A 23,794-nucleotide genomic window follows, 5' to 3' on the forward strand; every position below is an offset into this window, starting at 1 on the left:
TGCTGAGGAGTCTGAGTCATGAACTCCACGCTGCTGTTACGAAGATTAAACACAAACCCTCCCAGGACGCAGGGGACACAGGCGAGCCCCACCCAGGATGCTTCTGCCACCTCCTCCTGCTGCCCACCCAGTCCCCCACCCGCCCACGTCCTGCTGAGGGCGCGTCCAGGAGCCGCCTGGGTGGCGAAGTCCTTCTGGGACCAAGTTCCAGACAGGCAGCTGCCCCGCATGTGGCCACAGGGGACTGGGGGGTGGCAGCTTCTGAGAGACGCGCCGCCCGCCCAGCCTGACAGCACTGGCCACCTGCCCCCGGAGAGCGAGACCTGCGCGTACGTTGGTGATGCAGAAGAGGGACAGCAGGAAGGTGGCCAGCACGATGCAGAGCGTGAAGAGCTCCCGGTGCCTGTGCAGCAGCGCGAACTCGTCGATGAGCCCCGTGATCACGGACTCCATGCCGCCCATCTGCAGGACACAAGCAGGACACTGGCACCGCCCCGCAGACGCCGTGCCACTGGGAAGCACGCCCAGGGCAGGGAGGGGGGCCCACGACAGTCCAGGGGCCAGGCCAGGAAAGGCTTTGGCGAGGGACACTTCCTTGTTGATATGGCCATCACAAGGGGCCGTAGGGTGACCACAGCCACCCCAGGTTGGGTGAAATGGCACAAGGCTAATACAGTACGTCCACTGCCACGTGGGCCTGACCAGGCCTGGCTCTGCCAGGTTCTCCTGAGCCCCTCCCTGAACGAGGGCAGCCTGGGGGGCTGCGGGCTGCTGTGGCTTGCTCCTGAGTTGTGTCACAGCAGACGTCACCCGGGCAACTGACAGCGGCGTAGTGCCCTGTGGGCACCGTCCACCTGGGTGCAGGAACACCGGGGCCCGTGGTCCCCCTATGGCTGTCACCAAGGTGGGCGGGAGGTGCTGCGGAAGGAGCTGTGGCAAGTGGCCCTAGCTGCTGTGGCAGGGATTCCAGCACATCCTGGGCCCCGTCAGGTGGGCAAACGGCTTGGGGCAGCAGCCCTCCCGCCAATCCTGTGGCCTCTGAGGGACCAGAAGGAGCCTGAGCAGGAGCTGCAGGCCCAGGCCCAGCAAGGGCCCAGGCGCCTCCCTCCTGGGGAGCGAGGCTGGACCTGCTGTGCATGCTCGTGGCTGGTCACGCTCCTTCCAGCCTCCCTCTGGCGCTGGGCCTGCTGCCCATGTGCTCAGACTGCAGAGCCCAGACTGGACACACAGATGCCCAGAGCAGGATGAAGGGCAAGTTGAACTCCAGGAACCACCAGCCCCTCCAGAGAGGTCCTGAGTAACTGTGGTCTGTCTGTGTCCTACGTGTGGCTCTGTGCCAAGCACAGGAGGCCTGGGGGTCCACCCGTGGGTCTCTGGGGTCCTGCCTGGCCATGCACGGCAACGCCCCAGGAGCAGGCTGATCAACTGGTGCTGACGACCCAGCAGGCCGGGCGCAGTGGCCGAGGGCCACAGGACTCACGGCACTGTCGATCCCCAGGGTGAGCAGCATGGCGAAGAAGACCACGGCCCAGGCGGAGGAGAGGGGCAGCGTCGCGATCGCCTCAGGGTAGATGATGAAGATCAGCCCCGGCCCTGCAAGGGGAGCCCACTCCTGTCACTGCGGAGCGTGCCTCTCGCTCACTGGGGACCATGGGGACCATGGGGACCATGGGGACTGGACAGTGGGAAGCCTGCCCCACGCGTTCTCCCGGAGGGTCCTCCCTCCCTTGACCTCAGCACACCTGGCACAGATGCCAGGAGATGGACGTGCAGAACCCACCGGGGGCCTCTGCTGGTGTCCCTGCTGCCAACCTGGGTCCCCACGGTGTCCACATGGGACGCAGGGAAAAGCAGCCAAGACAGGGAGCAGAAGCAAGGAGGAAGGGACTGTGGGCAGGCCAGTTAGCAGACACCTTCCGGTGCAGGCCGTGTGCACAGGCACGCACACGTGCCACACACGGCACACTAGCATGCAGGCACACACCCGTGCGCACACACACAGGCGGCACGCACGCGTGCCTGCACAGATGCACGGGAGCGCCACGCGCACACACGCACACAGTATCGTAGCCTGACAGTAAAGTCAGACGCACCTCGTGGCGTGCTCCTGACCCCGCCCCCCGACCCCTTGGGGTGGCTGCGCCAGGCTCGCTCTGGCCACGTGGTGCGAACAGACGTGGGTGCCACCTTGGACACAGTGTCGCTGGCTCCCCACCCCTGCAGCTGGACTCTGGAAGCCCACGACGGGCACCTCCTGGCCCAGATGGCAGAGCGCCACAGCACCCGAGGACTGTGCCCGGCGAGCAAGCCGCGGCGCTGCTACGGCCCTGAGGCCCGGTGTCGGGGCACACCCAACGCCCTGGCAGATCGGCAGAGCCGTGGCCTGTCGTCCCGACAAGGTGAGGCCTGCAGGGCCGGGGAAGGCACCTGTGAAGGCAAAAGGTCGCCCGCCGTGTGGCTCCTGGGGACAATGCTGCCAGCAGAGGGGCCAGCAGAGGGGGAGGACTGGGGCACCACGGGCTCCCAGCAGAGCCCCCACAGCTCACCCCAGACGTCCCGGGAAAGGGCACCCCCACACCGCTGGGAGTGCCCGTTTCCAGCCCACCGCGTAGGCGCCACTGAGTCTCGCCTGCAGGCCTCTAGCTGGCCGTTTTCTCTGGTCCCGTCTTCCCCGGGAGCGCGTCTGGCTCCACGCAGGAGTCGGCACTCACCAGTCTTCTTAAGGACCACAGACCAGAGCACTGTCCACACCCACAAGTTACCCGGGACCTGTGGTCAGGCAGGGCTGGACCTGGGCTCCCTGCAGCTGTCAGGGGGCCCTACCACCAGCCACCACCCCAGGAAGGCTGTTCTGTGGCCTGGCTGAAGGCAAGGACAACGTGCCCGCCTTTGGTCTCTGTGCCCGAGTTGGCACCCTGCTCTGTGGAACTCAGAGCCCGGGCGGCAAGCGACGTTGCCCGTGGGGATGCAGACACGTGCTGCTGCACATCTGGGCTCCGCAGGCTTCAGCAGCGATTGCGTTATCACAGGAAAGGGCCAGAAGATGGGTGAGGCTGGCGAGGCAGGGTGGACTGCACCCCGGGCTCACTGCACAAGGCTCCTCCACCTGCACTGGTTTCTCCCTGCTCAAGGAAGCAACCGACCCGTCCTGCCTGGCTACGCTCGGGCTGAGGGGAAAGGCCGCGGCTGGTTTTCTACTTGCAAAGTGAGGGTCCTATTGTTCAGCCCTCTGAGGACAAGTGGATGATCAAGGCTGGCTGTGGCCAGTGCTCAGGGCATAGCAGTGTGGCCTTCCTCCAACTCTGAGCCCCAGGAGAGGTCACAGGTGGTGGCACTGCTGGGGTGGGGGCCGTGGCAGTCACGGCCGTCTGCACACAGCCACTCCCCTTCCTTTGCATGGATGCCATCCTCCTTGAGGCCCTCACCAGAGTGGAGATGATGCCAGTGCCACGCTCTTTTCTTTATAAAGTTCCAACCTCAGGTATTTTGTTACAGCAACAGAAAACTGACTAAGACACCATGTCTTAGTCACACACACACACACACACACACACAGAGCACTCCACCCCTCCCACTTTCTCAGCGCCCAGGTGTGGAGAGACACTGGGAATCTGAAATCCGGCTGAGTGAGGGAGGGTCCACATGCCAGGGACTTCAGGGATTTCTCTGTGACCCAAAGCCCATCAAAGTATGTCATGATCTCTGGATCTTTGTCAGAAACAGATTACTTGCTCATCTGAAGAGCAACCCAGCTGGGTTATGGCAAGCCATGTAATGGCCAGCACTGCTTAGCCCTGTGTCACATGCAACTGAAGTGGCTCAGTCCCCTCCCCGCAGCTGCAGGTGCCTCCATCAGGGTGCAGCAAGCTTCCAGGGGCGCTTAGGGAAATGTGCACCCCAGACCCTGCCATAGGCCTCCAAGCATCTGCAGGGAGCCTGTGTTGAGGGACAGAGGCACGAGGGGCAGAGGCACGAGGGGCAGAGGCATGAGGGGCATGAGGGACTTGTGGCTCTGTTGGCTGCAGCGGGCTGTGGGGCAGTGGGGGCTGGCCACTGCTCTGCCAGCCAGGCTGCAGCTCTGGGCTGGACCCTGCAGGTCGGCTCGTTCAGCAGCCCCTCCTAGATAGGGCAGCTTGGGCCCCGACCCCCTTCCCACCCGCAGGAGCTGGCTCACCATCCTTGGCCACGTCCCCGATGGGCACGCTGTGCTTCTGTGCCATGTATCCCAGGAAGGAGAAGACGACAAAGCCAGAGGAGAAGCTCGTCAGAGAGTTGATGGAGGTGGTGACGATCGCGTCTCTGTGAGAACAAGACAAGCTGTCCTGGCGCCAGCCGCGTGGCGGCCCCTCCAATTTCCCAGTCATCACTCTCAATTTGCTGTCTGGGAAGGGCAGGAAGGCTCGGGGGGGCGGCGTCTGCAGACGAGCTCAGCAGCCTCTGCAGCCTCTGCAGCCGCCCTGGGCCTCCTGACTCGGGATGGGTGGAACAGCCTGTGTTCCTCTGGCCCAGGTGGTGTCTGCCCACCTTGCCGGGGGTTGCTCAGTGGGGCTTCTAGAACCTAGAGGTGTCCACATCTCGGGATGTTACTGAAATGCAGATTCTGAGTGGGGTCTAGTGGGGCCTGGCCGTGTTTCCAGGCACATAGGGGGTGCTAGTGCCGCTGGTCTGAGGTTCACACTCTGAGGGCTGGGAAATCAGAGGGCCAGAGGCAAGCCAGGGGAGAGCTGAGAGGGCCAGGGTCCCTCAGGAGGCCAGCTCTCCTTCTGGGTTCCAGTGTGGCCAGCATGCTGCTGGAGGACTGCGGTTCATCTGCAGAGTGCCTGGACTCTGGCTGACACAGGGCGGGCTCCGGGCAGGGGCTGCCTTGGGACCTGCCGTCTGGGGTCCGCCCTCTGCCCCGTCTGCCTGGCCATTTTGCTGTGTTCAGTCTATTCCAGTGCATTTTCATCTTCATGACATGAAAGAAAGCGAACAGGAGTGTGCACGGGCGAGAGGAAGCAGGCCTCGGACTCAGACCGTTCGCTTTCAGGAGGATCTGGGCTCAGCATGTGGCTGCAGTAGCCCAGGCCCTCCGGAGCTGGTGCGCCAGCATCGTCTCCTCAGGGCTGCCACACCCTCCTGTCATCCAGGCTCCCTGGGTGCAGGCTGTGAGGAGCACCCTGAGGTCCTGGTGAGGCTGGACGCTGAGCAAGGCGACAGACGGCTGGCGCTGGCAGGGAGGGAGCAGCAGGAGGAGGCCGTGTCTGGCTGTGCTGCCCCAGTGAGGGCCCTCCTGGGAGGGGACACGCCCCCACGGGTTTCAGGACCTTCCTCCAAGTGGGAGTCTTGCTGGGCTGCCCATTCTAGTTTCCACTTAAAAAGCCTCGTTCAGAGGTTCTGCAAGCAGGTTTATCTTCCAGGACCCTCATTTCCCCGTCAGTGCCCCCCCGCCGCCCCCTGCAGTGATGCCACAGCTTTCACAGGAGTCCCAGGGTGACCGCGGCGGGACTTGCCTGTAGCAGTTGTTGGTGAACTTGTTGTAGCTGGAGAAGGCGATGAGCACTCCGAACCCAACGCCCAGGGAGAAGCACACCTGGGTGGCAGCGTCTATCCAGACCTGCAGGGCAGGAGCGAGGCGGCCCTGGAGGCAGCGGCGGGCGCCCTCCCCCCCGCGGGGACCTCTGCCCCCGAGCCCGGGCGCCCTCCTCCAGCCCCCGGCGTGTGCTACACAGCATCAGCAGAGTGCTCAGGGCAAATGCCGCCAAGGGACCCTCCTCTCCCTGGCCTGAAGGCGTGAGAGGAAGGAGGCAGGTCGGCCTGTGGCTCGACGTCCGCGGTCCCCGGAACACTGTGTGGCCATGCCACACGACCAGGGGGGTCTGGTCCATCACCCTCGAAGCTGCTTCCACTCCTTGAAGCACTGAGGGCTGAGGGCTGATGGCTGCCAACCTCTGCCTGTGTCCCCAGCTCCTCAGACCCAGAGTGCCCCAGCCTGAGCTGTGCCCGGGAGCGGGGCCACCTGAGGCCGGTGTGGTGTCCAGCGGTGGCCCGCCCACACCCTGAACGTGAAAAGGCGTGCAGGTCAGCAGCTGCACCAAGGTGGCACCAGGCTGCTCACGACAGGGCCCTGCCAAGTCCATCAGAGCACAGGCTGCCTGGCCGCTGCCCAGCCTGTGGGAGCCAGAGGAGCCCCAAGCCCCAGGGTCTGGGCAGGGCCTGCTGCCCAAGGGTCTGGGCCTGTTCTTCCCGGGGGGCTCTTCCTGCACGTCCAGCCACCCACAGAGACCTGGCGCCTGAACCTAAGGAATGAGGGCAGAGGCTCCCGCAGGGGGCTGCAGGGCTGGGCGGGAGGGCAGGGGCCCCAGCATCCCGGGCGTCCTCCTGTTGTGAGGGAAGCAAGCTGGACACAGAGGCGGCCGGAGCCTCGGGCTGCAGGGTGCCAGGCGCCTCTGGCCTTTGGACAGCACATCAAGAACCCAGGACATGTGTAACCATGCTGGGGACTCATGCGAAAGGGTAGCTGGCCAGCTGATGGTCAGGAGGGCAGCAGGGCAAGGGGGTCAGGTGGCCGTAGGAAGGAGGGGGGCACCCAGGAGTCCCGCCTCCTGCACAGCCTCGGCCCTTGCCCAGCTGACATCCACCCCGGGCTGTGCATGTGGCCTGGACCGGGCCCCGCCGCTCAGCAGCACTCTCCCGCTCCTCTTCCCGCTGTCCACCCGTCCATCTGTGCGGCCATCATCCATCACTACCTCGGCTCTGACCCGTGCCTGACTCCCGTCCAGCCCCCACCCACCCTCTGCCTCCCCACCTGTTCCCTCCACCCCGGCCTCCACGCCTGCTCGTGTGGACGACGCTTCTCTGCCTGCTCATGCACACGTGCGCCTGCCTGCCTCTCACGGGCTGCCAGCTCCAGGCGGAAACCTGGTGCTCAGATGGGCCCCTGCGATTTCCCTGGCTCAAACACACCTCCTGCGAACACCCTGCTCTGCTGGCCTGTGGCGGATGGCCTCAGTCACCAGCCTGGTCCACACCACTGCCCCTCACCTGCGGCTCCACCCCAGCTCCCAGGGTGCCTGGTCCACTGCCCTCAGCCTCCACTGCCCCCAGACCTGGCCTCCACCTTCAGCTGGGTTTGCATCCCAACTCTCCCTCTGCTCCTGGGCTTCCTGGGGCTCAGGGTCAACCTGCCCCCCCTCCTCCCTGCCTGGCCTGCTTTGGTTGCAGGTTCGGGTCTTTCTGCCTCCCTACAGATCCTGGCACCTGGCTCTGGCTCACCCTACCTGCCTTGGGCCTCGGCCTTCGGAGGGCCTCCTGGCCCTGCCCAGCCCTGCAGAGGTCTGCTGTGCCCTGTAGCTGCCGCCCTCCCACAGTGCCTGGATTCCCTGGATGGACTCTGTCCCTGCCATCCCAGCTTGGCCTCCTGAACCAGAAACGTCCCCAGCAGAGCTGCTGTCTCCACTACCTGTGCCCACGTGCCTCTGCTAGTGGCCACTGCAGTCCTCTTTCCCAAAGTGGCACTGTTCTTCTCCTCCCGTGGGGACATACCTCTAGGGGTGTGGCCAGACCTGGTCTCTTCATGAGGCCTCTCCAAATGTTCTAACCCAGTCTCTTTGTTTGTGCAGCCTCACTGTCTTGGTTTTTCCGGTGATCAGATCTAGATCACTCTCGTGCATGGGCCCTGGGAGTTTGGTCTCCAAAGGAGACCCCGGTGCAGGCAGCTCCGAAGTATCTCAGAGCTGCAGGTTGATGGACGGAACCACAGCCCCTGGCTGCAGCTCTCAGGGTGCAGTCTGCGAGGACCAGAGTGCTTATCCTAGGAACTCAAGGGCATCCTTCAGGAAGTGGTAGTAAAGGGGAGGAGAGTGAGTGCCACAGGGACGTTCTGACTGGCAGCGGCCTGCTGCCCCAGGACTGCCCCCCTGACGTCCCCCTCCTGCATCTGCTCAGGCTCCGGGCTGCGCCCACGGCCCCTTTCACCAGACCTGATACCTACTGACTCACAGGGAAGGACAGAGGCTCCTGCCCAGGGCTCCAGGGGACTCCAGGCTGGCGGGTAGGAGCTGGTGGCCTGGCACCTGCCGGTGCATACTCACGGATGCCTCGCAGAGCCGGTAGAAGTCCACACTCAGGTAGGCTCTGATGCCGTCGATGGCCCCGGGGAGCGTGATCCCACGCAGGAGCAGGGCGGTGAGGACCACGTAGGGCATGGTGGCTGTGATCCACACAACCTGCAGGGGGCGTGACACGGGATGGTGCAGCCACCCACTGGGACCCTGCTGGAGCCGGGGCTGGGGAGCGACCTCTGAGGGCGGCCTGGTGCCCGGCACGTCACAGGACACAGCTCCAGGGGGCTCGGGGGTGGACCGCAGCGGCTGGGTTCCCCACCGTGAGGCAAGCCCGCCCTCCTTGCTTGGGTGTGAAAGGCTGTGGGGACCAGGGAGCCTGCGGTGCCTATCACAGCACAGTGACCATGCGTTAAAACTGCTACAGGTGCCCACGTGGCACCAGCACGTCCACAGCAGAGACAGAGTGACACTGTGTGGCCTTCATGCTGGGAACAGCCTGCTGTGGGAGACTCCCCCTTGTGTCCTTCCCCAGACCCAGCAAGTATCGCCTCAACCCGTAAGGCCACGTGTCCCCTCAGGCCAGATCAGACACTTGTCCATCCCGACCCAGTGTGGCATGTGTCCAGCCCCAACCCAACCATGGCCGTGCATCCACCTCCGACCTGACCATGGCCACATGTTCACCCCCCAACCTGACCATGGATAGTGTCCACCCTCGCCCCAACCACCACCCTGTGTCCATGCCTGGTGGCGGGGGCCCTGCACTCACCTTCCCCGAGGTCTTCACCCCCTTCCAGAGGCTGAAGTAGAGCAGCACAATGACCAGCACCAGGCAGGCTGTGAGCTGCCACCGAGGAGGACCCAGGTCGTCGATGCCACGGCTTTGGTGGAGGTGCAGCACACCACGCCTGGGGAGAGAGCGGGGCTGCAGAGGGCGGCCAGCACGCCCAGACCTGGAGCTGGGGCTGCAGAGGGCAGCCAGCACGCCCAGACCTGGAGCTGGGACTGCAGAGGGCGGCCACCACGCCCCGACCTGGAGCTGGATAGTGGGGCCCAGAGACCTGCCCTCCTCCACTCCGCAAGGCAGAGAGCATCCGATCTGACCAACCAGACAGCCTGTCTGGAAGGTCCAGCCCACCAGCCCCTCCCTGAGAAGCAAGGGCTGCCTAGAGATGGTCGGGGAAGTTGGGCAGTGGCTTCCTGGATGCCCAACCCTTGCCTATTGCCTGTGGCACGGTTGATTTCTGGAGTGGGAGGAATCAGGCTACCTGGGTCTGTGAAGGGGGGAACCACAGGACCAGAGGGAGGCTGGGAGGTGTGGATGGCCCAGGCTTCCTCGAGGCAGACCGGCCCTGAGCAGTAACACAGGCTCCTGACCTGCTGGCACTGCTCTGCTGCAAGGAGGCTCCTCAAGGGACAGACTTGGGGACTCTGCCCTGGGCTCCACCAGGGTCCACAAGTGGTGCCTGTCTTTTTGAGAAAACTCAGCCGAAGGGCAGAGTGTAAGGTGACGGGGAGGGCGTGTGACTGAGCCAGGCTCCAGTCCTGGACACCATGTCCTGGTGACACCTGCAGCAATCTGCAGGAAATGTGGGACAAGAACAAGAAGATGTGACCCGAAACCAGAACGAAATCAGTCAATGTCCACTTTCCACGGTATAAAAACTAACTCGGAAAGTGGAACGGTTTGCACAGAGGCTAAAGAACTCCTGAAGAAAGCAGGTAAACCGCCTGACCTTGGGTTTGTTTGCCAATGGATTCCTAGACACAAAATAAACCAAATGAGACAAATCTGATTTCATCAGATTTAAAAACGTCTGTACAGCAAAGGATTCCATCGACCAAGTGGGTTGGCAAACTGGAAGAGGAGAAGACATGTCCAACTCCCTGTCTCTTGTGGCAATGGCAGCCAGAGTGTAAGAAGGACCCCCAGACCCAACGGCACCGGCGCACAGCACTCTGCTGTGGAGGGGCTCCAGCTGGCGCTTCTCCACGGAGGCACAGGATGGCCACTAGCATGTGGGAAGACACGCAGCACACCGATCACCAGGGACGTGCAGACCCAGACTCCGTGAAGCATCACCGCCCTCGAGGTCGGAGACCCTCCGAGCCAAGAGACAAGCAGAGAAGAAGTGTGGTCAGGAATGTGGAGAAGCTGGAGAAGGGGCCGGCTGGGGAATGGAGAGGCCAGGCTGCAGGGAGCCCAGAACTGCCCCGGAGGCAGCTGTCCACCGCGGGCACGTGCTCCAGAGAGGAAAGCAGGGCTCGGACTCTGCCTCACACCCACGTTCCCACAGGGCCCACAGCAGCTGGAGCGCAAAAGCCACCCAGGGTCCAGGCGCAGGCGAGGGGACAGGCAACTGCAGGTCGTCAAGACGGACAGCCATCTGACGACCCGTGGAGCCACGCCCTCACTCTGGGGGACTCTGAAGAGTCACACTAAGTGCAGGAGGGCAGAACAAAGACCCCATGAGCCCAGGTGAAGGACGCCCCTGGGGCACCAGAGTCACCACACAGAGCCTGCCCCGGGGGATCGGGCACCATGGGGACCGCAATTGAGTTTAATGGGGACAGAACTTCAGTTTGAGAAGCTGAGTGGGTCGGAGCCGAGTGGTGGTGACGGTCTCCCACCACGTGAACGGGCTCGACCCAGGAAGCTGCATGAACACAGCCAAACTGTCAGGTTCTAAGCCGTGCAGTTTGCCACGTAGAAGCCCCAAGAACAAGAGCACATTTCAGGAAAGCCAGCAAATCCAGAGCATGGGGGCCCTTGGAGGGGACTCTTCACATGGAAGGGTGACGGCCAGATGGAAGCCCCGTCCCCAGGAAGACGAGCCCAGAGTGCTGGCAGGCAGGAGGGGACGGGGCTCTTCTCTCTGGCTTGAATGGATATACGCACACTTGTTTAAAGCAGACCTGAAATGATGGCATTTGCATTTGGATGGAACTGAGGAAGATCACGCTAAATGAACTAAGCCAATCCCAAAAAACCAAACACTGAATGTTTTCTCTGATATGCGGATGCTGGTCCGTGGCTGGGGGTGTTGGGATGAAGGAAGGGACTTTGGGTTCTGCAGAGGGGAGTGAGGGGAGGGGTGGGGCAGTGGGGGCGGGAAGGACGGTAGAAGGAGACCGACATTATACCCTAAGTACACGTAGGACTAAACTGCAGGCGTGACTCAGCACCATGTACAGCCAGAGGAAGGAGAAGTTCACTCCATTTGTGTGCAATGTGTCAATCCTACCGTCAGGTACAACAATCAGAGCAAAAGCAAAAAATCAAAAATGAATGCCAGGGCTGTGTGCAGCCTACAACACAGTGTGGGAGCAACCGTGCCGACCAGAGGGGAGGAAGCAGGCTGCGGCCCTCCGTGCCGGGGAGGAGAGAAGGCACCTAGCCACTGGACACGGAGGAACCGCAGCCCGGGACCAACCACGCAGGTGAGCGGAGCTTCCACGCTGATCAACAGAGGAGGAGGAAGAGGAGGAGGAAAAGAAGAGGTGGGGTTAGCATGAGGTGGGCGGGGACACTACCTCCCTTGTCCCCGTAACAGTCCCGACTTCCTTCTCCCAGGGACTTGAGATGACGTCCTCTTTATACATTCAATCTCGCTGTGTGTCTGAGTGCACTTACTTCTGTGTATGATACTCTTAAATCATTTAGGCTTTTAAAAATGCCTTAATGTGTTTTAGTGCTGGTCCCACTTCTATGCTTATTTTTTTTCCACTAAATTTAGCATCAGGTGATATAGCTTAAACTGTTAAGTTTTCACTGAGATTTTGTTAAATTTACAAATTTATTTACACAATAATATGGTCCTATTTCTAGAGAGGATATTTTTGGCCTTCAGAGGTATTTTGATTTTGATTTTTAATAGATCTCACATTTTAATTGACAAACATTAATATTTTTTGTTACTGTTATATATGAAAACTTTTCTTCCATTAATCTTCCAAAAGATGGTGTGAATATATGTAAACTACTGATTTTTGTATGTTGATTTTGTACTTGGTAATCTAATTGAGCTATGTTACTATTTGTAGTAGCTGCTAATAAAATATCTTGAATCTAAAAAAAAAAAAAAAGGAGGTGGGACCAATCAAAAAAATAGCAAAAGAGAGACTTCAGCCCGACCATACTGATGACCAGTTACAAGATAGATTGTCACACTGGACACAAAGCAGGAAGGGACTCTCTGCCACCCACCAGAAGCCCACTCTGAATAAATGACACTTCAAACGTGAGAGGAAGGAACAGGTCCCAACACGCCACCACCCCAACAACCAGGTGGCCATATTCATGCCAGAGACGCAGAGATGTCAGGAGGAGGGACATGAGCAAACAGGACACTTCACGACAAAAAGGAGGCAAACCAAAAGTCAACATTCACAGCACGCTGGCCTTCATGCCAGGGCCTCAGTCATGAGGGCAGTGCAGCTGACAGTGTGAAGAGGGACAGGCGAGCCCACCACTGCAGGGGGTTGCAGGGTCCTTCCCAGGAACTGGCAGGCAGGGGACAGTCCTCCCCCGACTCAGCAGAAAGCACCTTTACTACGTATGGCCTGGGCTGGCCTTGAACGCCCAGGCCCACGTGATCCTCACGACTCAAGATCCACCACACCTGGCCAAAGCACCACTGAGTTGTGGAAGCTGACCTTAGACTTGTGATCCTCCTGCCTCAGCCTCCTGAATTGCTGGCCACAGACGTGCTCCACCATGCCTGTGCCACCATGCATTTAAAAACACATTCTTTTTAGATGCCCAGGGAACTTTCACCGACGTACAGCACAGAGTGGAAAGTACATATAGAGCATCCACCAGCGACACCACATAGCAGGCCATAAACAAGCCTCTGTATATTTTAAAAGATCAAAGTTTTATACATATATCATTTTGTCAAAATGAAATCAGAGATTGCTAACAGAAACATCTAGGAAACCTCCGCATACTTCAAAATTAAACAATCAACTCCTAAGAATGTTCCGTTGGTCAAAGTAGAAATCACATGAGAGATTAAGAAGTACCTCACCTTGAGTAAAAATGGAGACACACACCAAACCTCATAAGATGCAGCTACACTGGTCTTGCAGAGGAAAGTGTGTCGCTTTCAATCTAGAACTTTCTACCCTGTATTAGAAAGCGGGTGAGGCAGTCTTAGTGTCTGTGGCAGCGAGGGGAATTTGAAAATGCCTGGAGTGGGTGGGCCCGTCTGGGGCTCCTGCAGCCCACCCGTTTTCTGGGCGCAGTCTTTGTGCTTACCTGTGCCAACTGACACCTGAGGCCTTGGGCTCGGTACGCACAGTGCCGGGAGGCTGCCCTACGCATGGCCGCCCCCTGCAGGTGAGCACCTCACCCCTGTGGCCCGGGGCTTTCTTCACCTCTCAGTGGGACCTGGCTCCCTACGCGGTGCCTGGAGGAGCCAGCGTCTTCTTCCGGGTGCGCTCCATTAGAAGGGGTCTGCACTCCGACCCCTGCGGGCCTGCACGCTGAGGTCGCTGGCCTGCTCCAGGTGTGTGAGGCCCGGGCGTGCTCGGGAGGCTCCGCGGGCACCTCAGTGCCAGGGGAGGCTCCTTGGCAGTCAGTGCTCCTGCCTCCCCTCCCTGCCTCTGCCGCAACTGGCGGGTGGGCTGTGGCCTTCATGGGGCAGAGGGCTGGGTCACCCCTCCATCTGCCTCCAATCGTCTGATTTCTAGGACATGTATTTTTCCTCCACCATTCACCACGACTCACTGAGTCCCCCAGCCCTCTCATCTGAAAAGCCAGGCATATGAACGACCAGCCCTCCCAGAGCAACGTCGGCTCTGCAGCCTTTCCACACGCTCCACAGCCGACGTCGGCTCTGCAGCCTTTCCACACGCTCCACAGCCGACGTCGGCTCTGCAGCCTTTCCACACGCTCCGAGGTGCGCTGAGGTCCACCTGCAATGTGGGAGGGCCTGGCACGCGCCCCACATCCTCCTGTGCCTCACAGCCTGGCCACGCCTGTCCACCCCGCAAAGCTGCACACCACAGCTCAGGGTAAAACTCTGCCTGGAAGCCAGCGCGGCTCCCCACAGTGCGCTCTCCCACGCACACGCACCCGTCCCAGGTCGAGGGGCAGTGGTGGGCCTGTGCTGAGGTCACAGCCCTTCCAGGCAAGGCCACCTGGCGATGGGGGAGGACAAAGGAGCTGGTGCAGGACGCAAGGGCTCAGAGAAAAACAGATTCCAGAGGGGGGCTGGCCTGCAGGTGGACTAGACAGGAGGCCGGGAGACAGGAGCAGGGCATGGGCATGTGCAGCAGGAGGATGGAGGGCCTGTGGGCAGGGTGGGCCCGACGCAGGAAATAAAGCTGTGCTTGTTACAAAGAGAAGAGCTTAGGAAAGTGGAGCTTCAGCTGGTGGACAACCTCTCTGTGAAGCAAGGGCCAGGCTGCAAGGCCAGCAGCCCCTCTGCTGGAGAGCAGAGCCGCGAGCAACAGCGTGGCTGGCCTCGTGGGCAGGGAGGCAGGGAGGGCGGCCAGAGGCTGAACCCCGACCCAGGCTCACCTGCCTCCCACTCAGTGCTACAGCCCTGACTGGGGAGCAGGATGGACGGTGAGCGGCTCCTCTAGCAGGGCAGCTGAGCTAGAGGACCCCTGTGGGAGTTGGAAGCACACCCACCAGGACACAGAGGAGCAGGTGGGCAGCTCCTGGGAGGCCGGGGAGGCCGGGCAGGCCGGGCAGGCCGGGCAGGCCGGGCAGGCCAGCCCCCCCACCCCCCGCGCGGCAGGGCAGAGCGGTGCCCTCAGGGTTGCCCTGGAGGGCCATCCCCACCTTCCCTCGTCCTCCAGGCCTGTGAGGCTGGCCTTCCACTCACTCGAAGTACTCAGCGGCTGGCGTGGTCCCGAAAGTGTCGTTCAGGCCCGCGCCGAGGGTGGCGTTGCTGGGGTGGGCGTCGGAGCAGCGGGGGCTGTTCCAGGAGTTGTTGCAGTGGACCCAGGGCAGCTCCGCCGAGAAGGAGGAGAAGAAGTAGTGCAGCGCCCAGGCGATGACGACGTTGTAGAAGAAGCCCACGTAGAGCGAGATCAGGATGACCGCAAAGCCCACGCCTGGGGACAACAGCAGCCCGTCAGCAGCCCTCGCAGGCCCGCTGGGGACCACAGCAGCCCGTCGCAGGCCCGCCTCCGCCCGCTGGCGTCCTGCCTGGCCTCCGTGGTGCTGGAGGACACGTGGAACACGGAGAGGCTCACGGAAGGGCTGTCCGCCCTCCAGAGCCATCTCCTCCAGCCAGACACCAGGGTGTCTCTAAGGGACACCAGGGCCCGCAAGGCCTCCCGGGGCATAAGAGACCACCCTGGCAGCTCCAGGGACCCTTAGGGTTAACTAGGGACACCCAGCAACATCTGGGGCCACATTAGGTCACCCAGGGCCATCGAGGCACATGAAAGTCATCCACAGCCAGGCAGGGTAAGGAGGGACTGTCCACTGCTGCCATGGCCACTCAGGGTCAACCAGGGGCATTCAGGCTCACCTAGGGTCACCTAGGTCATCTCTGCGTCACCCACGACAACATAACCCAGGGTTATGTGGGACTACCAGGTCCATGTAAAACCATCAAAACAGTCACCCTGGGCCACCTTGAGACACCCATGCCAATAAGGCCATCGAAGATCCCTCAGGAATGCTCAGTGTCGCGAGGGGACAACTGGGGTCCTCCATGACCATCCATAGCAACCCAGGCTCATTCAGGATTATCAAGGGCACCCAGCACTGTCCAGGCTTAACCAGGGACACCATAGTCACAGCATGGTTCACAGACTTCACGCTCAGTCTGCCCATCACTCAAACCCAAACTCACCCAAACTCACCCAAGGCCATCCGTGGCCACCCACAGCTACCCACCTTCCTCTGAGACTACCCAGGGTAAGCAGGGTCATCTGGGGCCGTTCACAATCACCCAGGCCATGCCTGACCGTCAGTCTCCCAGGGTCATGTATGATCATCCAGGGCTTCCTAGGACCACACAGGGCCACAAGAGATCATCAAGAACCACCAAGGAATGTCAAGACCAAATAGGCTTCCAAGGGCCACCCAGGGCCATGCATGACCACCTGGGGCCACCCAGAGACAGGGCCTGACAGAGTGCTCTTTCCAAGATCACAAAACCTGGAATTTGGGATCTTCCACTTGGTAGGTGCTCCTGGTGAACTGGAAAAGAGCCCAGTTGGGGGCAATCCACAGAATGGGGTCAACCTGACTGGTGAGTAATGGGTCTGGTGGTTGGAAGACCTCCTCCTTAGCCAAGGGGCTCGTCCTCAAGGACGCTGGACCAGCCCAGCCACGTTCTGCTGCTCTCGCTCCCTTCATCAGGCTCCACGCAGAATCTTCACTTCAACATTCCTCCTCAACTCTGTGCCTGTGGCTGGGCTGGGCTATGACTTTAACTCAGGTCATGAGAACCTGTGTTGTGCCTGACCAGTGGCTTGCCAGGGAGGAGCCCACCTTGGGCTGATGCCTGTTTCAGGGAGTGGTTTGGGGTCCTTCTCAAGGTTGGACCCTTAGGGAGGCTGCTGTCACGATCAAGGCACCGTATTAAAGCTCCCTTCCTACCCCATAAGCAAAAAGCAAGGAACTGTAACTTATTTGTTTTAAACCCAGGATCGGGAATGCACATAAGCCCCCTTGGAAAGTGTGGTCAGAAGCAGTTACGATCAAACCAAAATGCTTGCTTGGGACGGCTTCTCCAGGCAGAACTGGTTAGTGATGAATCATTCACACACAGCTCTGTTCCTCCAGCTCCATGCAGAGTCTGGGTTCTGTCAGAGGATGGCCCAGGCAACCATGTTGGACAGCCATGTTGCCAGGAAGCCAAGCTGTTCCACAAGGCACCATGGTCAGTCTTCCCTGCAGCTGGCTTTTCAAGATTAAAACTTTGAATCCCAGGTTCTCAGCTTGGAACTTGGGGAACTCAAAGGATCCTCTGATTAAACGCTAAAGTGCATCCAAATCTGGTGTACCAAGGGAGGGCTGATTTTGTCCTTCCAGGGCCACTGCTGTATGGAGAGTTCTCCATCTGGGCTTCACAGCACAGGGACAGGAGAACCACCCTTCACAAGAGAGTGACAACTAGGCTCCCAGAGCAAAGGGCTTGTGTGGTTAGCAATGCCACAGAGGAGGGCCTTGTCTGGGGCCGCCTCTCTCCTGTACTGTCCAGCAGCCCAGGTGCCTGCGGAGGAGAATGGCTGCCTGGGCCATTCATCTGGTCATGCTGAGCTCTGCCCTTCAAGAAGGCAGAGCCTGGGAAGGCAGACCTGTGCCCCTGGCACGCAGCCCTTGCCAGCTCAAGCAACCCAGCCTCAGGAAATCCATGCTCTGCTCTGCTGCAGCCACACCCTGCAATTGCTGTGTGAGCAGGCAGCACGGCGAGGCTCCACGGAGGCCTTCACCACTCAGGCCACGGCGGCCGTCTCCCCTCGGCAGGGGCGGGCTTCCTCGCCCCCGGGAGTTCCAGGAAGAACAGGGATGGAAGCACAGTGCGCTTCCTCTCCCAGGAGGCTAAGAGACAAACATCAACGCCAGCGCTCTCGCTATCCATTTTCTTAAGGTCCTATTTCCTTAGTATTTCTTTACATTAACCTTGTGTATATTCTGCGGTTTCCTCCGAGCCACTTTTAATTATTTTTCAGAATGAGGGTGAGCTTGATCAGTCACACTAAAACATTACCGAGTACAAAATATCATGATTATTTTATGTTCAATACAATAAGGTGATTTTTCCGCAGCATAGTTTGCCTTTGGCAATAAACAGACAACCTGAAAGAAAGCTTCCTACTAATGTGGGCACCAAGTCCCCAGGACAGCGACATCCACCTTTCTCCATCCACAAGACCTAGCACCCCATGAGTACTCACAGGCTGGCTTCGGGAATCCATGACGGAGAATCCCATATGGTCCCTACAAGAGTCACCAGGCAGGTGGAGAGAGACACACATGGAGAGAATGGGAAGGACAGGGAAAGAGACTGAGGTTTAAGGGGTTCTTCTCCAGGGCCAGGCCAAGCCCACTTCAGTGCTGAAGGCTACCTGAGGCCTCTCTAGCTGCTTTCCCTCAGGGCCCTGGAGACTGTGCAGAAGAACCACGATGACTCACGGCCTCAGACACAGCCGGGCTCACTGTGGACTTCACTTTCCGGCTTTCAAAGTGGAGCTCAGCTCCTGGTTAGGAGCAAGGGCAGCTCCTAGGGCTACAGGAGGGGCAGGACATGTCAATCATCCACTGAGGATGACTTGCATGACCCTTTAGTTCAAAAAATCATTCTGGGGCACTTTAACTGTTGTCTTCATTTACCAGGTGGTACTCCTATTTAATGAGACATGAAAATGTATACAGTTTTATTAACAAGACAGGACTGGGAGGAAGGAGAAGGCCTACCTACCAGGGCTGGTAGGAGAAGGCTTCTGCCCACCCTGCTCGAAAGTCAACCATGCCCTCCCGTCAAACTGGCACCCTAGGGACAAACCAAAGGGCCACTTCCTGCTGGGCCTGTGCTTTGGTTGGTCTCATACTAGTCAAGGACTTTCCTCTTGTAAAACAAACAGACCAGTTTTCTTGCATGGATTCACTGAGCACTCCATGGCTGCACGGATGCCAGAGCCGGCAGCTGACCTGAAGTGGGTCGCAATTTCCCCACCACAGGCCACACTGCGGGGGAGAGAGCCTCTGCTGAGGAGTCGCCCTGGGGGCACACATGACTCCTCCTGGGCCCCCTGGGCCCCAGCATGGCCCTGCAGAGTACCTGGGTGCAGGAGTGTGCAGGGCTGAGGTGGGGGTCCACCTGTCCCTCCAAGGCCTTCCCACCTTCATGTTCCGTGCAGCTGGGAGCCCCGCATCTGTAATCTGTTTCCCAAGACGGTGCCGACGGCCATGCTGTGGAGGTCAGATGTCCTCTAGCAACCCAAGGCAAGTTCCCAGGACTACCAAGTGCTTTGAAGTTCTTGGAATTGCTTATTTTACAGGCTTCAAAATAAAAATCCACTCTGCAATGTCATTAGTACTGCTGGGCAGAGTCGGGAGGACACCCTCAGTTCCTTTGCACCAGGTCCTGTTAGTCTGCCGACCTGGCAAAACCAGGGCTGTGCAGTACGTGGGCAGCACAAGGTCAGCTGCCCAGAGCATCTGTCCCTGGAGTCCAGAGCCTTCAGTGAACTGCCACAGCGATCCAAAGGGGACAAGGCGACAGTACATCACAGACAGTTCTTGAGCTTTGACGCCTGCATTCGGATCCCTGGGAATGCCCAGGCCTTCATGGGCCTGCCGTGGGCCCGAGGGTCTGCCTCACTCTTAAGGCGTGGGCGGGTGGTGGCAGGGAGGGAAGTCTCTCTTTATGCAGTTCCGTTTTATTGAGGTTCAGAGAATCCTTTGGCTTGGGAGAAAACTGCAAATATCTCAAGAGTCACCATGGGAGAGTTAAGGAAGGGCAGTCTCATGCCCGGACGAGCCAGTGTGCCTGGCAGTCTTGGCATTTCTGCTGCTAAGAGGGCAGTCCTGTCCTGAGAGCCGGCCCTGCAGCTGTGAGATGATGTGTTGGCACCTCGAAAGCAGTACCCGCTGGTCTTGGATATGGACACCTGGGCACTGATGGCACGTTCCTGGAGACTGCTGGGTTCTGTTCTCTTCCACATAAACCAGGTCTTCAAGACCTTCTGAGAAAACCCAAAGACTGGCCTTTCAAAGGTCATTTTCTTAGTGCCAACTGTTCGAGGGGCACCTGTCTTGTGTCTCCTTGAGGAAGTGCCCCCAAAGCCACCTGGAACCCAAGCTCCAGGAAGCAGAACCGGCAAAGGGACTGTGCGACCGTGGAGCCTGGCTGGGGAGCTGGACGGGTCTGGAATGGAGTCCTGCTGTGCTCATCCTGACCCTCAGAGTCTGCATCTCCAGCAGAGAGCGAGAGAGCATGGTGTGCCCTCCAGGGATCTCAGGGGAACACGTGAGCTGCTGAACTACCTGGGGTCAACGTGAGGTGTGTGCTTCCTGATGCTGTGGTCTAACATTAGCAGCCTGGAAGGCCGGGTGAAAAACTAGATAGACGATAGACAGACATAGATACAGGTAGATAGATGATGGAGAGCAAGAATGATGATTTACATAGGTAGAGAGAGCTGGGGAATCACAGACAGGTGGCCGGCAGATGATGACGACGTAGACAAATGAGATAGATGACAGACGTCTAATGGATGGATGACAGGTGGCAGATTGCTAGATGGGTGTTCTATATTACCTACCATTTCAACACCCTGACAAAGTAACACTGTGAAGCACTGCAGGAGGCCTCACCTGGAGCACGTATCCTTGGTCATGGCCCATCTTCAGCACAGTACCAACTTAGAATGTGGGTGAACTGTCCACATGTCTTGGCCACACTGGACCGTGCATGCATACTAGATGGCCCACTCTGCTGAAAGCCCCAAGCCTCTGCTGTGGTCTGCATCCCACTCTGCTCTGCACTGGGGCAAAAGGTCACGTCCCACACGTTACCTTTCAGGATGGGGCAGATCTTCCACACTCCGGCAGCTCCTTCCCTGTTGAACTGCCCGAGGGCTAGCTCCATGTAGAAGAGCGGCATCCCGGCAATGACCATGAAGAGCAGGTAGGGCACCAGGAAGGCACCTGCGGGCACACGGGCCTTGGCTGGGGGGTGGGAGGGGCTGCAGGTAGGGCACCAGGAAGGTACCTGCAGACACAGGCCTTGGCTGGGGGGTGGAAGGGCTGCTTTCCTCACCTGAGCTTGTGCCTGCCTCCCAGCCCTGAGTGTGACCCTGTGCACCCACTGACCCGTTTGGGGCATGGCCACCCTCCAAGGGTGAGTCCCAGCTGTGATGGACAGTCTGCCACCTCCATGCCTCTTGCCCACTATTTCCAGCACCTTGATCTGTCCCTTCAGAAACCCCTGGTCACCCCCGACCCCCTGATGATGGCAAGCCTAGGACAGAGGGGACAGTCCACCCCCACTCTTGGGGGTGCTCCCCTGCAGGCCTGGCCCCCTTTGTCCAAATCCGTTTACCTCACAGGACCTGCCACAAGCCTTCCCCTGACCCTCCCCAGGCCCTGCGCTCACGGCCTCCCTCTGCCACGGCTACAGCTGAGGTCCTGGCTGACAGGAGCTGCCAGGGGTCAGAAGCCCTCAGATCTGCCTGGTTCCACCTGTGCCCTCTACCTCCCACAGTGAGGCCTGGGCCCTGGGGCAGACCTTCTGACTCCCCTTGCTCTCCCCGGCAGCCTCAGTGAGGGAGGGCTTGGACTCTTCTGGAGACCCAGCTCCGACTTGGGCAACTTACTGCTCAGGCCTCCATCTCCTTATCTTCAAGATTGGTGTGTCACGGGCTTCCTCAAAAAGTCTCCCCCTGCCCTCCTATGTCTGGAGGAACTGGGCAGAGACCAGGCAGGAATGGCAGGCCAAGGGGATGCATGGGCACGAGCACTGATGGACGTGGCTGCTCAGGGTGAGAATTTCGGGGACCTGTCCCATCCCAGCTTGCTGAGTCCCATGCAGTCAAGGGTCTATGGCTGGTGAGGTCCAGGAGTATGGGCAGGACCACTGGAGGTGTGCATTTCAGGTGTGCATTGTCTGCCCCTCCAAGTTCAAGTTCCACACACTTTTAAACACTGTTAAGCCATTTTTGGCCCTTGGAGAATTGCTTCCAAAGTGAAAACAACCATTGGAAACAGCGGACAGGGCCAAGGTGCCTCCCCCTAGCTCCTCCTGGTTTCCTCTTTCCTGGCCTCGTTTTCCTCAGCTGTTAAGATGTAGTGCAGAACCAGACCTCTGCGTTCTTCACCTGGGAGAGCAAGCACTGCTGCATCTCCTGCACCTGGGAGAGCCCGTCTGACTGCGTGCTCCAGTGTGAAGCAGCCCGTCTCCACCAGGAGGACGGTGCGCATGTGTTCCTAAAGACAATGCTCCCCACTGCCCCGTGGCTCCACCTCGCAGGAGGGGCTGGGCCCCAGATGGCACTTACCTCCCCCATTTTTGTAGCATAGGTAGGGAAACCGCCAAACATTGGCCAGGTCCACCGCGAAGCCAATGACTGAGAGCAGAAAGTCAATTTTCTTGCCCCAGGTCTCCCGCTCTTCCACTGGGCTCTGTGGTGGGTTGATCAGCGTGGAGTTTGTGAGCTGCACCCCGTTCTGCTCCTTGACCAGGATGAGTTCCACTTCCTTGGGGCCCATGGCATTGGGCTCCTTAGCTGGGGCCACCACAGAGGACATGGGTCCCACGGAGCATTCACTCTTACTCATGGGAAGACTGGAGCCTAGGGATTCCGTGCTTCTCTCTTGGTCTTCAGCCAACCTAAAACACGTGGGAATGTACTGGGGTGGCAGCAGGACTGCGCTGCCCAGGTTAAGAGCAGAGACCTGAGGCTGTTATGTTCCCTTGGGAGGAACAAACACGTTCCGAGCTCCCAGGAGGACATGGCTGGCGTCCAGGAGAGGTGGAGATGCTAGACCTCACTGGGGGCATGGGGTACCCGTCATGGAACCCCGAGATAGGCCTGCTGCTGTGCCTCCTCCCCAGCCCCTCGCCTGTCAAGCTCGAGGCCTGACTTGCTTTCTAATAACCACGCGCAGATGCTCCCTCTCTTCCCCACGTTCCCAGGGAATCACCCCATAGTCTTCCAAGAGCACAGTACAAGGTCTGTATAACAGCACTACGCGTTCCTTATTCCCAGTAATAAAACAAAGAGCAAAATTTGCCAAGAGCAAAGAGCAAAATCAGCCAAGGTAACTGAAAATTTAAAAAGTAATTACAACCACTTATTCAAAGAACACCTGTATTATTCAAAGTCCTCATTCACCTGTGCCCAGGGACGGCTCCAAGTTCACCTGCTCAGGGGCTTGCTGTGCCCCACCTGCGCTGCATGGAGGATCATGCAGGACTTCACCTAGGACAGGCAGCTGCCACACAGCCCACTTACCTGGGAAGTGGCTCTTAGGGACTTCCTCAAAGCCCTGGGCAGAGTGGAGGAACCCTGCACGGCGGCAGCTGGGGACCTCCACATTGTTTCCACTGTGCACACTGGGTAAGGCTGGGAGGCAGGGACTGCTCTAGTGGGGTGACTCTCCCCTGCATCCCAAAACCAAACCCCTGGCTGACGTCCATGTGTGCACCCCTTCTCTGTGGCCTCTTCACTGCAGGACGGCAGCAACTCATGGTTCTCAGAAGTGCCTGCCGGCTGCAGCCAGCCAGTGGGACTGCAGAAATGGCCAGAAGTTGGCAGAGGGTGGGTGGTGCAGAGAGGGCGAAGCCCAGGCCCTTCGGTTCCCTGCCAGTGGGCGCATCAGGGCCCTCCCTGCCCAGGGAGCCACGCTCAGCATCGGGAGGGACCAAGTCCCTTCCTGTGCTGGGGGCCTCAGAGGAGAGATCTGGGTGAAGAGGACAAAGCATGGCCTCCCGAGGTCTCGGGGTGCAGGTCCCAAGGCAGCTCAGCTCCATGATAAGCCTTGTCCCCCCAGGTTCCCTGCCCTGGGCCTGGGAGCTCTGAGCCTCAACCGCTTCCCGGCCCACCTCCCAAATCGGACAACCGCGGCAGATGAAGCACGGCAGTTGAGACCATCACCTCTGGGGGACGTGGGTTCATGTCGCCAGTTCCGCCCACCCCGGGTGGTGTCAGGTCCATCGAGGCGGACCAGGTGCCCCAGACGCGAGTAGCCGCCCGCCCCGGGGAACCGGCGACCTCAGCGCCTGCCCACCGGGTCCGCGGCACTCCACGGGCCGGTCCCCCTCTGGCTGGGA

General features: G+C 59.6%; 1 protein-coding gene across 1 annotated transcript in view; it reads right to left on the bottom strand.

Annotated features, from left to right (window-relative positions):
* Slc6a3 (solute carrier family 6 member 3) overlaps nucleotides 1-22,299 on the bottom strand; it is a 34,322-nt gene extending 12,023 nt beyond the window's left edge. Inside the window, exons 1-9 of the mRNA XM_047556282.1 lie at nucleotides 22,020-22,299; nucleotides 20,539-20,670; nucleotides 14,882-15,113; nucleotides 8,815-8,953; nucleotides 8,073-8,207; nucleotides 5,493-5,596; nucleotides 4,175-4,299; nucleotides 1,481-1,593; nucleotides 334-462 (exon numbers count right to left, since the gene is read on the bottom strand). Coding sequence (XP_047412238.1) covers nucleotides 334-462; nucleotides 1,481-1,593; nucleotides 4,175-4,299; nucleotides 5,493-5,596; nucleotides 8,073-8,207; nucleotides 8,815-8,953; nucleotides 14,882-15,113; nucleotides 20,539-20,670; nucleotides 22,020-22,299 — 1,389 coding nt within the window. The remainder of the gene's footprint in view (nucleotides 1-333; nucleotides 463-1,480; nucleotides 1,594-4,174; nucleotides 4,300-5,492; nucleotides 5,597-8,072; nucleotides 8,208-8,814; nucleotides 8,954-14,881; nucleotides 15,114-20,538; nucleotides 20,671-22,019) is intronic.
* Between the last annotated feature and the right edge of the window lie 1,495 nt (nucleotides 22,300-23,794).

Source organism: Sciurus carolinensis, chromosome 6, assembly GCF_902686445.1.
Source record: "Sciurus carolinensis chromosome 6, mSciCar1.2, whole genome shotgun sequence".
Classification (NCBI taxonomy): Eukaryota; Metazoa; Chordata; class Mammalia; order Rodentia; family Sciuridae; genus Sciurus; species Sciurus carolinensis.